Source organism: Myotis lucifugus, unplaced genomic scaffold, assembly GCF_000147115.1.
Source record: "Myotis lucifugus unplaced genomic scaffold, Myoluc2.0 scaffold_0, whole genome shotgun sequence".
Classification (NCBI taxonomy): domain Eukaryota; kingdom Metazoa; phylum Chordata; class Mammalia; order Chiroptera; family Vespertilionidae; genus Myotis; species Myotis lucifugus.
This window is the reverse complement of record NW_005871048.1, coordinates 2,070,934-2,087,387: the sequence shown is the minus strand read 5'-3', so window position 1 is coordinate 2,087,387 and position 16,454 is coordinate 2,070,934. Positions and strand designations below refer to the sequence as shown.

Genomic DNA, 16,454 nt, shown 5'->3' with positions numbered 1-16,454 from the left:
ACTATACCTCTTTTGTTGATATTTACATCTCCGATTCAGTTAGAATCTATCTTGGTATAAGATGTGATGACACCAAACTAATTTTTTTCCCAAAAGATACCCAGTCATTTCAATATCATTCACTGTATATTGTATCATTCCCCCATTGATTTAAATATTATATATTTGGGTAATTACACTAGAATTTCTATTGTGTTCCATTGGGCTGTTTGTTTACAGGCTAGTACAATAGTAACTTAAATATTTTAGCTTTCTAACAAGTTTTATATCTAGAAGAGATAATTATCTACTTTTCTTTTAAATATTTTTCCCTTTCTTATCTTTTCATAGAAATAATAGAGTATATTTGGCTATTCTAAAACTATTTCTTTAGACCTCTACTATTGACTCCTTTCTATAAATAAAGAACTACTTCAGTTCCACTTATTCCTACTCTTAATCTCCTAGACCTTCAATTCCAATGCTAAAGTCATAGTAAATGAATTACTTAAGACATTTTAATGAATAGAAAATACAACAAAAATCCATGATTAAGTATCTAACACATCAGCCATGAGAGGCAGTAGAACATACATTGAAGGGAAAGGTTAAGTTTTTCAAGAATTAGTCCTTGTGGGCTATCCTTCCAAAAGGTTCCTTGGAAACCAGCTACATCTGAGTGCTTAAATTGGTCAACCTGCATCCACACCACAAGGCTTGGACCCCTGAGCCCTGATGACATAAAGGAAAGGTTCCCCCACTAATGAAAGGTGAGGTAAAGAAACAGAAATGGAGGTCAAGGTTCCATCTTTTTTCAGACTTTATCATATTTGATGAGAGAGGCAGTGCTTTTATCAATCATGAAAATTCCACTGCCAGTGCCAGGACCACTAAACTGGGTGTAATTGTGGCCTTTTGCTGGATCTCAGGGCATACTACATAACACAATAAGCAAAGAGAGAATTGTGCTCATATTGCTACTGCTGTCTTCATGAATTTCCCCCATGAAATGTACTCTGTGGGCTGGGATGTGTGCTGCCAGGTTATCCACCCTTGTTGGCTCAACAGTCACTAAGAGTGGAAGCTCTAGAGTGAATCGAGCAGGTTGGAATCCTGGCTCTGTGGTTTCCTACCTTTACAACCTCGAGAAAGTTACTTAGCCTCTCTGTGTCTGTTTCTTCATCTATAAACTGGGTTCATGGTAGTAACCAACCTCACAGCCCTGTGTAATGATCAAATAAGAAAATCCATGTAAAGGAATTTAACTATTGTCTACAATATATTAAACTTCCATAAATATTAGCTCTTACGAAGATGTTATTTTGGTACGCATCATCTGCTGGCAGAATCAGATAAGAAAAATAATTAAAATACAATGTAAAAAGTGCCATGAAGGAGGAACAGCTTAATAGTTATGGGAGCAGAAAGTAGGTTTGGGTTTTTAGCAGCCTGGCTTTCTTATTTAAGAAAGAGGAAATTTATGTTTTAACTACAGTGTTCTAAATGTCTTTTTAAAAGAACCTAAAAGATGATAGTTTTGTGGTTTTTAAACTGATTACCTAAAAAGTTTTATCTCTTTCCAATATTTACAATCTCCTTACTTAAATCTCAATTTTAATATATATAGCTTTCTTTTTGAGGAATAGTCAATGAATTTATTTAGCATTTATTTTAAAGTTAAAAAAATATAAAGTTAATACACTTTTGGTACTATGAGTATAAGCAAGTACTTTTCAGTTTAGAACAGAAGTTTATTTTTCATGGTTTATCAAAGCGGAGTTGGAACAGCAGCTATAGCTACTATGCCAACAAGTTTTGTAAGTTTCATGAGCATAAATAAATTTATTTGTTGTCACAGATTTCAAACAACTAAATGCTGTGGTAATGGAACAAAGCTGAAGACTCTTCAGAATAAATTGTAAACAACTATTTGGCCTATAAAGAGGCATTGAAGGGAAACTTTCCAATACAGTGATGCTATTTTCCTGCCTTCCATTTAAGCCAGGAAAGAATAACTAGCTCCAGGAATGTTAAAGAAGGTATAGTCTGGAAGGGGGGATCATGCAAGGACATCTGGCACCTACATGTGCTTTATCCAAGTGGACTAAAATTCAAAATAGCATTTATTATAAAAAAGAAAAATTCTGGAAAGTCTTCTGATATACCATTTCATGTTATATTAATGGGTTCTGCTTGCCTTCTTCATTTAAATTAAACAAATACTTAGATGAATGAATCTTTGAATAAAGTAAGTAACCGAAACAACCTTCTCTTTGGATGTGAAGACATAGTTTCCTGCACCAAGGAATCATTTTGCCGACGGTGTGACAAATAGGAAAAGCTTTTGTAGCCAATCTGGCCCAGAAGAAATAAGACATGACTTCAGTAGGCATAAGAGGTTTTATTAAGTCTGGGACCCTAACTGAGTAAGAAGGAAAATAACTGATTCTCTTCTTTCTTACACATATACACACGCACACGCACACACAGATTCCTTTCTGCTTTGGGCTCAGAGTTACAGCTTGGACAGTAGTCTGTATCTGAACATGCATGAGAAGAACCCATATGAGAATCCACCCAACCAATGAAATAAAACAAAACAAGTCTCAATGATAGACACTGAGTCATATGCTTCAAACACTGAACTGGGAGATGAATATCATTCCACCTTTTTTATTTTCGTTTTAGTATAAACTGTGTATGTTCAAACTTAAATTTCCAGCAGAACAAGCCTTTGAAGATAAGATTTTAGTTAAGAAGACATCCAAATGAACAAGCAGAAGAATGTTCTTCGTTTTAAATAGAGAGCAAAGGTGTCTCACCTCAAAAGCATTAGCTGCAGGTGAATGAAGAGGGACAATGACACAAAGATCTAAAAATGCCAAATTGCATTTAATGTTTATGCTCTTGGTCTCTGAATGGCAAACAGAACAAAATAAAATTATGATAAAAATGAAAAAAGTCAGATGAAGGAAAAATTCCTATGATAAAGACCATTGGCCTCTTTCCAAATACAATTTTAACTGTCCACAAATTTCAACTTCTTTTTGGACATTCAACCCAAGTCAAAGAAATTAACTTATTATGCACACCACTCCCAACTAATCAACACATATTTTTTTGGAGCCTACAAAACATCATGAACAATTCCAGGAAACATCATTTTGTTTTTGTCCTTAAGGAACTTACTCAAGTGTTGGAGTGAGATGGTCAACAAACAAAGTATCAATAACACAATTTTTAAAAGTTAATAAGCTAACTTTGCAGTTTATTATTAATGCTACAACCATTTCCTCAATCACTCAGATCCAAAACACTGGAACGACCTTTCCTATTTCTGAACAGACTTAGTAAATTAAAGATAGAAAAAAATTCTTTAGAGAATTTCATTGCCATATAAACAGAAATATGATATGTGCTATAATAGAAATAGGAACAGCATCATTTTAAAATAAATTTTCCAAAACTACTATATTTTATATTCACATTTTAATCCACATAAAAAACTAAAATACATTACCTTTGACAGTTTGTCAAAGGTTACTGTTATGGTTGTATTTTTATTTGGAGCAAACACTAAATTTATGTCAACATCTTTACACTGATACAATATAAACTACACATAAACTGACTATAATTTAAAACCTGTCACTGAGTGAGGCAGTAGTTTACAGTCTTTCCAGATACATTATACTACCAATTACATTAAATAATTTACATAAGGAAATGCCACTTTATCTTTTACATAGAAGAATACTATTACCCAAAGAAAATCGACAATGTTGTCACTTTTAAGACCTATCTAAATAAGTATGACTTATACAAAAAGTAAAGACTTCATAAATCCTTTAGTTTTCAAATTCTAATTACCACTTCTTCCAATTCTGCTATTCCCCTCCAATCCCAAATATTAAATCACATAATTCTTTCTGGGCAGTGGCTAAATGAATTTGGCTGCCTGGGCAGGAAGCAAGGAAAGGGATGGCTGGATTCAGGGCTCAGGGTGGTGCCTCCATTACATCAATAGCCCCCTTTCCTAAAGAACATAGACAAGTGCGAATACAGAGTTGCACTGTCTTTCTCCAAACTCTGTCTTGGCTCTGTATGTTGTTTTGATGAAAAGTGATTTAGAAAAGGCTCATTCTATTTTCAACTAAGAAGAAATATACATTGTTGATGACTAATGGAAATGTTACACCCATTTAAATCAGTCAGTGGCTGTGCCTTCTCATCTATAATCATACACAGTCTTTTTGTTCCTAAATCTACCATCCTTGAATCTTGTTTGGATATTATTCCAGAAGTACAAAGTGAAGGAGGTGACAAAAGCTTGAGTGATAGAATGAACCCCAAAAAATGTCAGTAGAAGAAGTAAAAAAAAGTAGTAAGGATGCAGCAGCAGCACTACCCAAGCTTTTTGCAGATTGCTAACCCTGGTTTAATTCCTGTGCTAACTCAGATAATTTTCTATTTTCCAAATATTTTTCTTAACCTTCCAATATAGGCAGACTTTGATTATCAACATTGCATTTAAGTAGCATAAACTAGTTGAACATTCATGCTGTCAGTTACAGAAAGAATTTATTTGGTCTTTAAAATAATTAACCACATTTTATTATCTTCTCTTTTGGGTGAGCATGAAATTAAGTTTAATAATGCAAAAATTTGTGAGGATTATTTTGGAGCTAACTATAAATGAACTGAGGCAAATAGGAAATATAGAATGATACATGTCCCTTGGGCTCAGATAGCATGTGCACCTACTCCATCTCCTGTCTAGTGAAATCATTCATGTTCTTTAATTAAACTCTAGATTTTACCTTTTCCCATTTTTTCTTCTACAGAGAGGAACACAACTTTTTATAACCAAGTAACAAAAAATAAACAGAAATACTGCCTTTTGAAAGGAAAAGAACAAAAAAATTATATACACCAGAGGGTTATTTTAGTTACTGAAGGTAAGGGGGTCTAAATGAACTTGTGACCATTTTTTGCACAGGAAGCAATTACATGCTTGATACTTTTAGTCTCTGGAACTCAGAAAATGCTTCCAGTTATGATCATAGTAGGCAATATGGAATAACTTGAAAATACTGAATTTCCCTTATACATTTTTCCACCTCAGTTAAGCTAAGATTGGCAAAAACAAATTTTTAGAATAAAATTTTCTAAACTTTGAGGAGATAAGAATGCTTACATCACACACAAAAAATGAGAATAGATATACTGTATTATTTTTAGAAAACTACCTCAGTTGAAATAAATTGATTTAGGTAATATAATAATTGAAAAGATAAACATTATACTTCAATACTAACAGAAGCATAACGATTATTCCAAATATCCATGTTCATTAAACCTCAACACACTTAAAAGCTTCTTGAATTTTATAATGATGAAGCTTTGGATCACAATTATAAGAAGTTGATTTATTTTATTTGAGTAATGCTGATGGAATTTGTATTTCAATACTATAATCTAAAACTATATTCTGGAAAATTATTATTATTTTTAAAATATTTTTGCCCTAGCTGGTTTGGCTTGGTGTATAGAGCATCAGCCTTTGGACTGAAGGGTCCCAGGTTCAATTCCAGTCAAGGGCACATGCCGGGTTGTGGGCTTGATCCCCAATGTGGGCCTGATCCCCAATGGGGGACGTGCAATTATGCTTGTTTTTCAGTTTGGTGGGCAGTCAAGCAATAATATTCAATATAAAAATTAGAATATTTATTGTATAATGTATGACAGAGTATAAAAATTATATGAATCATTTTACACAGGACACTATATTTCACTTATACTTCTCTTTACCCAATTTTAATATTTATATAATTTTGTAAGTGAAATGGCAAAAATTCATTATGGAAAAATTCTAAGTGGCTGGATTCCATTCTCATTACAAAATAAAAACTGGGATACTACACCAGATGCAAAATGCTCATTGGTTCTTCCCAAATCAAACCCATTAAATATACAAACCAATACAAAACTACTCTAAGGTTATGATGCCACTTTCATATCAAATGAAAGAATTATAATTATGATAAAGTTCTTCAAAATTAAAAATGAAGGTATGTTTTTGGGATTCAGAGTCATCAATTAGATAGATGGAGACACTAAAAAGTAGAGACACTCACCTTCACACTTCTGAGTAGTTTCACTCTGCTTGTGACCAGCAGGGCATTTGCATTCAAAAGAGCCTACTGTATTGATGCAGTTTCCTCCCTGACAGATCCCAGGAATAGCTTGGCACTCATCAACATCTGCAAAAAGAAAGTATTTTAAACATAGATACCACTGATTTTGAGACTATCTTTTTTTTAATGTATAGAAAAGTTCAGTTTTTCTCAAGAGAATGGTGTGAGTCAGGACCGCTTTGTATGCATATTTTTATTTTATTTATTTTTTTGTATGCATATTTTTAAATTAATTTAAAGAATATGTACATGTTATAGATTTCATTTTGTTTCCTGATTTTTTTGTTTTGAAATTTTATTTTTAAAATCCTTCCATGTTATTATATGGACAACAAATCTCTTGCTTTGGTGTGCTGCAGAATACTTGCGAGTGTGGTCACTCTCCTGGGGATGGGCACTCAGTATGTACCTCCAACTTCTCACCACCTCAGTAAATAATACAATGAATGGGTTCCTACTATGTCTCTTTATGGAGTTGAGTGAACGTGAACTTTAAGGACTCAAAATGATTCCTTATTCTTTTGCTGTAGACACAAAACAGAATTACTAGATAACAGGGTATATATACAACCAATCTATAATAATAAAAGTGTCCTATGCTAATTAGACCGGATGTCTTTCCATCCTTCTGGACGAAGCCGGGGCTGCTAGGGAAGTCCGGGTCCCAGGTGCCAGAGGGAAGCCGGTGCCGGCAGCTGGGGGAAGGAAGGCCTACTCTTGCACAAATTTCGTGCATCAGGCCTCTAGTGTGAATAAATAATGCCCAATGGTCAGAAAGCCCTCAGTAGTCTTAATACCACCAGCAATCTACACACCTATGAGTAGTCCACACACCTCTACTGTTCATGAGGATTCTTGTGTTTTCTCTTCCTTGCCATCACATGATATAATTATCCAATATCCTAATTTTCTTTGGCCTAATAATTGTAAAAGCATATTAATGATCAATTTTAGTTTTCATATACCTAAATATTAGTTTCATGTTTGTAATCTTTTAGATTTCCTCATCTGAAAGTTGTCTGTTTATCCCTTAAGCACTGCTATACTGAGGTTGTTGTATTTTTTTTGTAAATTTAAAACCTTTTCTGTTTTAGACATGGCAATTATCTTCCTGATCTTTTAAGCTATTAATTTTATTCACTTAGGAACAGATATCCTTAATGTTGACAAAATTAAATTCTAGAAACTATAATAAAGATTTTCAGACAAATGAAAGCTGAGAGTCTACAAAAAATGTTAAAGGAAGTTCTTCAGGAAGAACAAAAATACGATGGAAATTATGGTCTACACAAAAAATGAAAGGCACTAAAAATTATAAATATTTTGATAAATATAAAAGACATATTTCTGAATTTTAAATAATCTTAAAGATTACTGGTTGCTGAAAATAACAGCAACAATAACAATACTGTATTCTGGAAGTTATAAAATACATAGAAGTAAAAAGTTCAACCACAATAGCATAGAGGATTAAAACAGAAAATGGAAGATTACATCAATTATTACAAGTGAAGTGGCATAATATTATTTGAAAACAGACTGCATTAAGTTAAATAAGAAATGAGAAACAAATTACAACATAAACAAAGAGGCAGAGTTAATAATTCAATTTTGGAGATAAAATGAAATACAAAAATATACTCAGTCGAATAGGGGTAGGAAAAGAGAAAAAGAAATAAAGAACAGGTGAGATAAAAATACAGGAAATAATAAGATGTAGATTTAAACACAATAATATTGATATTACTTAAAATGTAAATGATATAAAGAATCCAATTAAAAAGGCTGAGATGATCAAATTTAATGTAAAAAGGCAAGACAGGAAACCCACTTTGTCAAAGATAGCTTAAAAGTAAAAGGTGACAAAACAATATCATGTTCATTAATGAAAAGAAAGCTGGAATGGCTATATTAATATTATACAAAGTGTTCATCAGAATAAGAAATATTACCGTGGATAAAGATGGATATTTCAGGATGACAAAGGGCTCAGTTCATTAGAGGACATAATAATGTGAAATGTGTATGCACAGATAACAAACTTAAACACTCAAAACAAAAACTGACAGGACTGAAAAGAAAAAAAATAAACAAATCTACAATTACAATTGTAAATTTCCACATCAGTCTCTTAGGAACAAACAGAATAAGCGGACTAATAGAATAAGTAGACTAAAAATCATCAGGGATATATAAGAGCTGAACTATACTTTCAACCAACTTGTCCTAATTTACATTTATAGAACACTCCACCCAACTTTAGCAGAATACACATTATTTTCAAGAGCACAAAGATATTTACCAAGATAGACTATATTCTGAAGGCATGTAAAAAGACTCATCTATCCTATCTAATAATAGAGAAACATGGTATTTAACTGTAACTTCACTACCCTTCCCATTGGCTAATCAGCAGGATATGCAAATTAACTGCCAACCAAGATGGCGGCAGGCAGCCACGCAGCTGAAGCGAACAGGAGGCTTGCTTGCTCCAGTGATGGAGGAAGCCAAGGTTCCCCGCCTGCCGCAGCCCAGCTCTGAGCTCCAGATGCAACAATGTTGCAATTATAGAAGCTAAACCAACCCAGAAACCTGCTTTCAGCTGCCAGCGGGCTCAGAGCTTAGAGTGCCAGTGATGGCAACAGAGTTTTAATTATAGAAGCTAAACAAACCCAGATACCTGCTTTCAGCCAGCCACAGCCTCAGTGCTGGAGCCAGCTCTCAGCTCCAGTGACAGCCATAGAAGGTAAATGAATCCCAGAATAAAAAAAAAAAAGAAAGAAAAAAAGGAGAGGTTGGGAGCTTCAGTTACCCACCAGCCTGAAAACGGCCCTCAGGCCCTCACCCAGACTGGCCAGGCACCCCAGGGTGGACCCCCATCCTGAAGGGGGTGTGACCAGCTGCAAAAAGCCATCATCCCCTCATCCAGGCTGGCCAGGAACCCAAGCAGGACCCCCACCCTGATCCGGATCACCCTTCAGGGCAAACCAGCCGGCCCCCACCCGTGCACCAGGCCTCTATCCTATATAGTAAAAGGGTAATATGCAAACTGACCCTAACAGCAGAAAGACTGGGAATGACTGGTCACTATGACACACACTGACCACCAGGGGGCAGAAAATCAGTGCAGGAGCTGCCCTCTGGTGGTCAGGGCGCTCTCACATAGGAGGAGCTCTGCTCAGCCACAAGCCAGGCTGATGGCTGCCAGTACAGCAGTGGTGGTGGGAGCCTCTCCTGCCTCCTCAGCAGCGCTAAGATGTCCGAGTGCAGTTTAGGCCTGCTCCCTGCTGGCAAGTGGACATCCCCCGAGGGCTGCAGGGCTGCCAGAGGGATGTCTGATTGCCAGCTTAGGCCCAATCCCCCGGGGAGCAGGCCTAAGCCAACAAGTGGTAATCCCTGAGGGGTCCCAGACTGTGAGAGGGCACAGGCCGGGCTGAGGGACCTCCCCCCCAGTGCACAAATTTTTGTGCACCGGGCCTCTAGTATACATATAAAAGCCTAAGTGACCAAATGACCAAAGTACCAGTCGACCGGTCGCTATGATGCGCAATGACCACCAGGGGGAAGATGCTCAATGCAGGAGCTGCCCCCTGGTGGTCAATGTGCTCCCACAGTGGGTGTGCTGCTCAGCTGACTGGCGCCAGATGCTGCCAGGCTCACCACTGGTAAATGCAGCTGCGGTGGCGCGGGCCTCTCCCGCCTCCACAGCAGTGCTACCAAGTGGTAGCGTTAGACGCAGCAGCGCCGGGATGAGTGGGAGTGGTGCAGTGCCCAGCCAGGGCTCAGGCTCTTCCCAGGCCGCCGGCCGCTTTGTGCACTACTACATCCCTTGGGAGATATTGGACTGTTGGTTTTGGCCCGAAACTGGGGATTAGGCTGAAACTGGCAGTCCAACGTCAAGGTGTCCCAGATTGTGAGAGGGCACAGGCCAGGCTGAGGGACTTCATCGGTGCATGAATACATGCACCGGGCCTCTACTTTAATGTAAAAGGATTAAAATCACCCAAACTATGTTCTCTAAAACACAACAGAGTTAAACAAGAAATTAGTAACAGAAAATATCTGGGACATCCACAAATATGTTATCCCAGGAATTTAAGGTTGTTTCAACATTCAAACATCAATCAGTTTAATTCATCATATTAACAGATTAAGGAAGAGAAAAGATGATTATCTTGTAGATGTGAGAAAAGCAAGTGACAGAATTCACCACTTATTCATCATTTTAAAAAAATCTCAGTAAACCGTGAATAAAAGGGAACTTCCTCAACTGATAAAGAACATGTGCCAAAAAACTACAGCTAACATACTATTGGGGATTGGGGAAAAATCCTTTGATTTAGTTTTTAATCTATCATTTTATATCTATGTAAATTTGCCTTATTTTCTCTCTGTGTAAAAGATAATCTCTAATTCAGTGTACTGTCATGATAAACACTGAACATAAAATAAATATAACATATAAGCATATGTAAATTTGCACTATTCAAATTAAAAGGCTAACATACATTTATTAATATATCTTTAATTACAAAATAACATGCTCATTGTAATAAATGTTAATGATACAAAAATAGAAAATTAAAGATATAACCATTAAAATAAGTTAGCTGTCTGTTCTTTCACTCTTATACATTCAGAGTGGTGATCTGTTTAACACAAATAAGATCATACTTTATGTGTTGTTCTACATCTTGCTGTTCTCATTAAAAGAAGATTTTGTGGGTACATCTCTATGTCAGTATATACTGATTTACCCTATTATTTTTTGATAAGCCCACAAGTTTGGTGTACATTAACTTGTAAAAGAGAATCCAAGCCTACAAAAGAGCCTAGCATCTGAATTATTTCTTCCTCACTTTAGCTATCTATATATATAAAATCCTAATATGCAAATAGACCAAACAGCAGAACCAACCAAACAACCAGTCGCTATGACGTGCACTGACCACCAGGGAGCACAACAGGCATCGGCAGCAGGCAGCAGAGCGCAGAACATGGTGGGCGTCAGCTGCAGCAGAATGGTGGAGCAGGTGATTGGGGGCGCCAGACCAAGGCGGGGCACTGGTTGCTGTCATCGGGGTGAGCCTCTGATGGTTACTGAAAATCCTTTGCTCCCACGCACCACAGTCCCACTTGGCGCTCGCATCTGTTGCCAGCACTCGGCTCCGGTCCAGATTGCTTGGCAATGTCAGCATGTGCGAGCTGTGGCTGCAGGCCCTAATCACCCCTGAGGGCTTTTCCACCTCCCCCTGCTCCTGAGGGGCGATTGGGGTAGCAGCCACCACTCGCACCCGCTGATTGCACTGGATTCGCTTGCACCCACTGCTGGCACCAGCCCCAATCGCTCTGTGCCGTCAGCGGCTGCAAGCGGGGCTGGCACTGTCAGCGCATGAGAGCGGTGGCGGAAGGAGCGGGGCTGCTGGCAGAGAGGGAACAGGGGGCCACGGTGGTAGGGGCCAGGCGGGGGTTGGGAGGATGGGCCGAGGCCAGCCCGTACCCACCGCAGCCTCGAGGCCCACAGTTCCTTTAAAGGTGCACGAATTCATGCACAGGGCCCCTAATCTGTCAATAAAACTGATTACAACAGCCCAGAATATTTTTATACTGAAATTATGGTAGATGTCTGCGGAGTACAAAGGGTTAAATTTATTGGGGTGAGCCCTGGTGGTTTACTCAGTGGTTAGAGTGTTGGCCTGCAGACTGAAGGGTCACAGGTTTGATTCCAGTCAAGGGCATGTACCTCGGTTGCAGGCTCCATCCCCGGTCCTGGAGGCAACCAATCTATGTGTCTTTCTCACATTGATGTTTCTCTCTCTCTGTCTCTCCCCTTCCCTTCCACTCTCTCTAAAAAATCAATAGAAAAAATATCCTCAGGTGAGGATTAACAAAAAGGAAAAAGAGAAAAATTTTATTGGGGTAACATCAGTTAATAAAATTATATAGGTTTCAAGTGTACAATTCTATAATATATCATCTGTATATTGTATTGTGTGCCTACCACCCAAGTCAAGTCTTCTTCCATCACCATTTATCCCCCCATACCCTCTACCAGGCTAACTCTGAGTAGGTGAAAACCTAAGCAATTAGAGTTGAACTCTTAAGTGCCTTTCCTTGCTTAGTACTACCTGCTCATAGGAAATGCCTCCCAATACATCAGCCAGAAAGAGGGCTCTTATCATCCAGTTTCCTAATCATGTTGACTGAAGGCAATTACTGTGATACACTACTATACTATCATGTAAAACGGGTCTTAACTGAAACCCTTATTAAAAGGGCCTAAAAAAATGACAAAACTTAGTACAGATCTAAAATACTAACCACAATCCAATCTTGGCACCTTTACATAGTTATTTTTATTTTATGTGATCTCTCAGTCCACAAAAATAGTCTTATTAAAGGATATCTGACTCAAACAAAAAGCAACTACAGTGAAATATATGACAAGAAGTTTATATACCAAACAGTTTAATTCAGAACATTCAAACCGCATTATTTTTTAAATGTACTACATTTCTACTCTCATTACAATGTGGTATAAAACATCCCTAGAAACCTCTTTTCCTGGCAGATAAATCAGAGAGAATATCATGGTATAGGCTGGAAAACAAGGCCAAACCTATAAATCCCTTAATACTATTCATAAAATCTTTTGACTACATATTTAGTAGATTCAGTAATTTTTCAAAGGAAAAAGCAAACTGCCTAAATAGTATTTTCCTAGAAGGAAAGACAAAACCTTTATTTTTTGAAGTATCCTAGACTACATAGCTATACAGAATTAATTTCTTTTAGGTAGATCAAGTTAATCATGAAAAAATAAAATTTTAAAGAAACTTAATAGAAATAATGAACTTGAACCTAGAGGCATACACAAATGCTCTCTATAAAACTCAAAAAAGTCAAGACTCAGACCTTCAAACTATACGAGTTTCTACATCTTCAAAATGCAAACATAGGCAACTACTAATGTCTGATTAGTTTTCCACTGCCCAGATTACTATACAGATGTGTTTCCATTTAGCCCTTCAATTCAGGCACAATGTTATTATTTCTTAAATAATTACTTCAAATCACATGTAAGAATTTTATGGGACAAAATTAAATCTTTTGAAATCTAAACCTTATATAATCACTTCAGTCTATTCTATAAGGTTATAAATAATGTAACAAAGCAATAGTAATTCTAGTTCATGAACTCATTTACTCTCCAACTTCTCCAAATAAACTTGCTATAGAGAATCAAACTAATTTTATTATATAAAGTAGTATTAGATGGTATATTACTTTTAGTTCACATTAAAATATGGAAAATTTGTGCAGTGGTACATATAAAAATTGTTCATTTGCCCTAGCCAGTTTGGCTCAGTGGATTACAGTGTTGGCCTGTGGACTGAAGGGTCCCAGGTTCGATTCTGGCCAAGGGCACGTGCCTGGGTTGCGGGCTTGATTCCCAGTAGTGGGTGTGCAGGAGGCAGCCGATCAATGATTCTCTCTCATTATTGATGTTTCTACCTCTCTCTCCCTCTTCCTTCCTCTCTGAAATCAATGAAGAAATATATTTTAAAAATTGTTTATTTAATTTATATCTGTGGGAACCAAGGACCAATTCTTATTACTATATTTAATAGTGAATGTTTCTGAACTTTGCTTGTCACCAAATTAGATACACTTTTAAAATATAAGTTCTTATATTTACATTCCATAGATAGTAATACACAGTACTTGTTCTATATAATAAAAGCCTAATATGCTAAGTGTCTGGTCGACTGGTTGGCCGTTCAACCAATCAAAGCGTAGTATGCTAATGATATGCTAAGGCTGCTCAACTGCTCACTATGACATGCACTGACCACCAGGGGGGCAGTCGACCGGTCGACCAGTCGCTATGATGTGCACTGACCACCAGGGGGCAGACGCTGCGACTGGTAGGTTAACTTGCTGCTGGGGTCCAGCCAATTGGGACTGAGCTAAATGGGCTGGACACACCCTGGAGCTCTCCTGTGGTCCCTCTCCGGCTGGCCAACCTCCCACATCTCTCCTCAGCCCCAATCATGCACCAGTGGGGTCCCTCAGCCTGGCCTGCATCATCTCATAATCCGGGACCCCTCGGGGGATGTCTGAGAGCCTGTTTCAGCCTGATCCTGCAGGCCAGGCTAAGGGACCCTACTGGTGCACGAATTCATGCACTGGGCCTCTAGTATTTCCATAAAAATGAATGTTAGCCATATTGGTTCCATTTCTAAAATGTAAGTTCTTATTTCTTGTCTCAGTGATGTTCCACATGGTATTTGTTTTTCTATAAAAAGGAATGTTAGTCTTTAAGTACAACAATTGAAGACTAGGTCTCTCATTCTGAAATCTGAGAAAAACAGAGTATCTTAGCAACCATTCAATATGGTTCGATTCAGCCAGAATACATGTTCATGTGCTCACATAATTCAAATGAATAAATGGTCATCTCATCAAGCAAATATTAGTAACTTACCACCTGTAGGACTCTGCACTTGTAATAAAAAGACCAGAGCATGGTTCCCTCTCAATGTTCCTTATCTCAACAAATGTCATCATCATTTATTCATTGTCAAAGTCAGAAACCTAGGCGATAAACTCTGTTTCTCTTGTCTCACATCATTCCATCAGTAACAAGTTTTACTTCCCAAATATGTCTCAAATCTCCCCTCTGCCTCTACTCTAGTCTCAACCTCCATCATATACCACCTGTACTATTGCAGGCACCTTTCTTTGTTTCCACTCTGGCCCCCATAATTAATACTCTACCAAGAAACTAATTTTTTTTTTCAATATAAGTCTAATCAAGTACAGATTCTGACCTCAGAAGTGTGTAGACACTGCTACACTGCTTTTTGGTCAATGAGATGCTCTACAGAAGTCAGAGAGGAGTTGGGATATTCCCTTTATTTAAAAAAAAACTGGCTTATTATTCTTCCTTATGCCCACAGGATTCTCTTATCTTTTCTTTTTATTATAGTTTTGTGCTTTCAATCGCCTTTATTTTAGAAAATTTTTCTATTTTATCTTTGAGCATATTTTCAGTTCCTTTCATCAGCTTTCTCTAGTCTGACTTCATTATGTATCAGTTTCTTTATAATCATTCTTTACTGTTGACATTGACTATTGATTTCCTTAATCTTACCCATTGTCACTGATTCTTTTCAGTTATATATATGTCTGTATATAAATACGTATACATGCATTATTTGCCTTCCACTAGGTAAAGATTAAATCCTTTTTCAATTTATTTCTTGAGTATTATCAATTCATTTTTATCTCTGAGTGTCTTTACTGAACTTATAACTCTCCCTGTAAGTACTTTTTAAAAGAACCACACTGTCTTTCATTTACTCGAGATACGAGAGAAGTATATGAACTTGGTATTTATTTAGGAACTCTTTGAAGCATACTCATCTGCCTTTTTTGAAATATTCTTCTCTCCTTTTTTCAGGTTTTTTTTGTTTGTTTTTTATGTGAGCCTTTTCTCTTTACTACTCTTTAAATGGTGTCATTTCCTGCTGAAGCAAGAAAGGGGGTAGATAGCCAAGAGGAAATGTATTGGTTTAAAAACTTCCATAGGAAATATTGCTTGAAACAGTTTCACACCCAACTTCCACCATTCCACGCCCCTCCCCGGGGTATTCATTTTCAACTTTCAGGTGGTGATGTGGCTCCCACCTTATGCCTTTTCAGATACTAACTCTGTTTTGCTCATGAGTGGTTCTTACATCCTCTTTTACCTTCCCTCTCCTTTACCTCAGAGAGTGTCTCTGAGCTGGAAGGCTGGGTAGTGGATACGAGAAATGGTTTGCCTCCAAAGTTTCTCCTTCACCATCCCTTCTTTTCTGAGGGTGTCCAGTAGATCTATCTCACAGGGACATTCTCTTCCTCTCCAATGGAACATCCACAACCACTGAATGGCATTTCAGGATGTTGATACTCATAGAAGATTCTCCTTGTCCCAGTGACTTCCAACAACTGCCTGTGTTCCTCACTTCTTTTAACTGGGGGGTTGTTGAACTTTATTTTAGCATGCCTTGTTTCCTATTATCCATTTTCTTGTTAAAAGAAGGGGAATATTCTGCTATTTTAAATAAGAGTGTCTATAATCAAGTATATTTTAAGTAAAATTTTTGAATTGTATTGGAATGGCTTTTATATTCACACAATATGAATTAAAATTGAACTTTGTAATGATCTGGTTAACTTAGTCAATGTAGACAGCCAAGATAAATTTGTCTTTAATATCTTATGCTAATCAAA

The 16,454-nt window shown here is 37.2% G+C and overlaps 1 protein-coding gene across 1 annotated transcript in view; it reads right to left on the bottom strand.

The window, feature by feature from the left end:
* The window catches only part of FBN2 (fibrillin 2), a 242,315-nt gene that overhangs the window by 149,769 nt on the left and 76,092 nt on the right, over window positions 1-16,454 (bottom strand). The window contains 1 exon segment of the mRNA XM_006081068.3: window positions 6,117-6,242. Within this exon segment, the coding sequence (XP_006081130.1) occupies window positions 6,117-6,242 (126 nt within the window).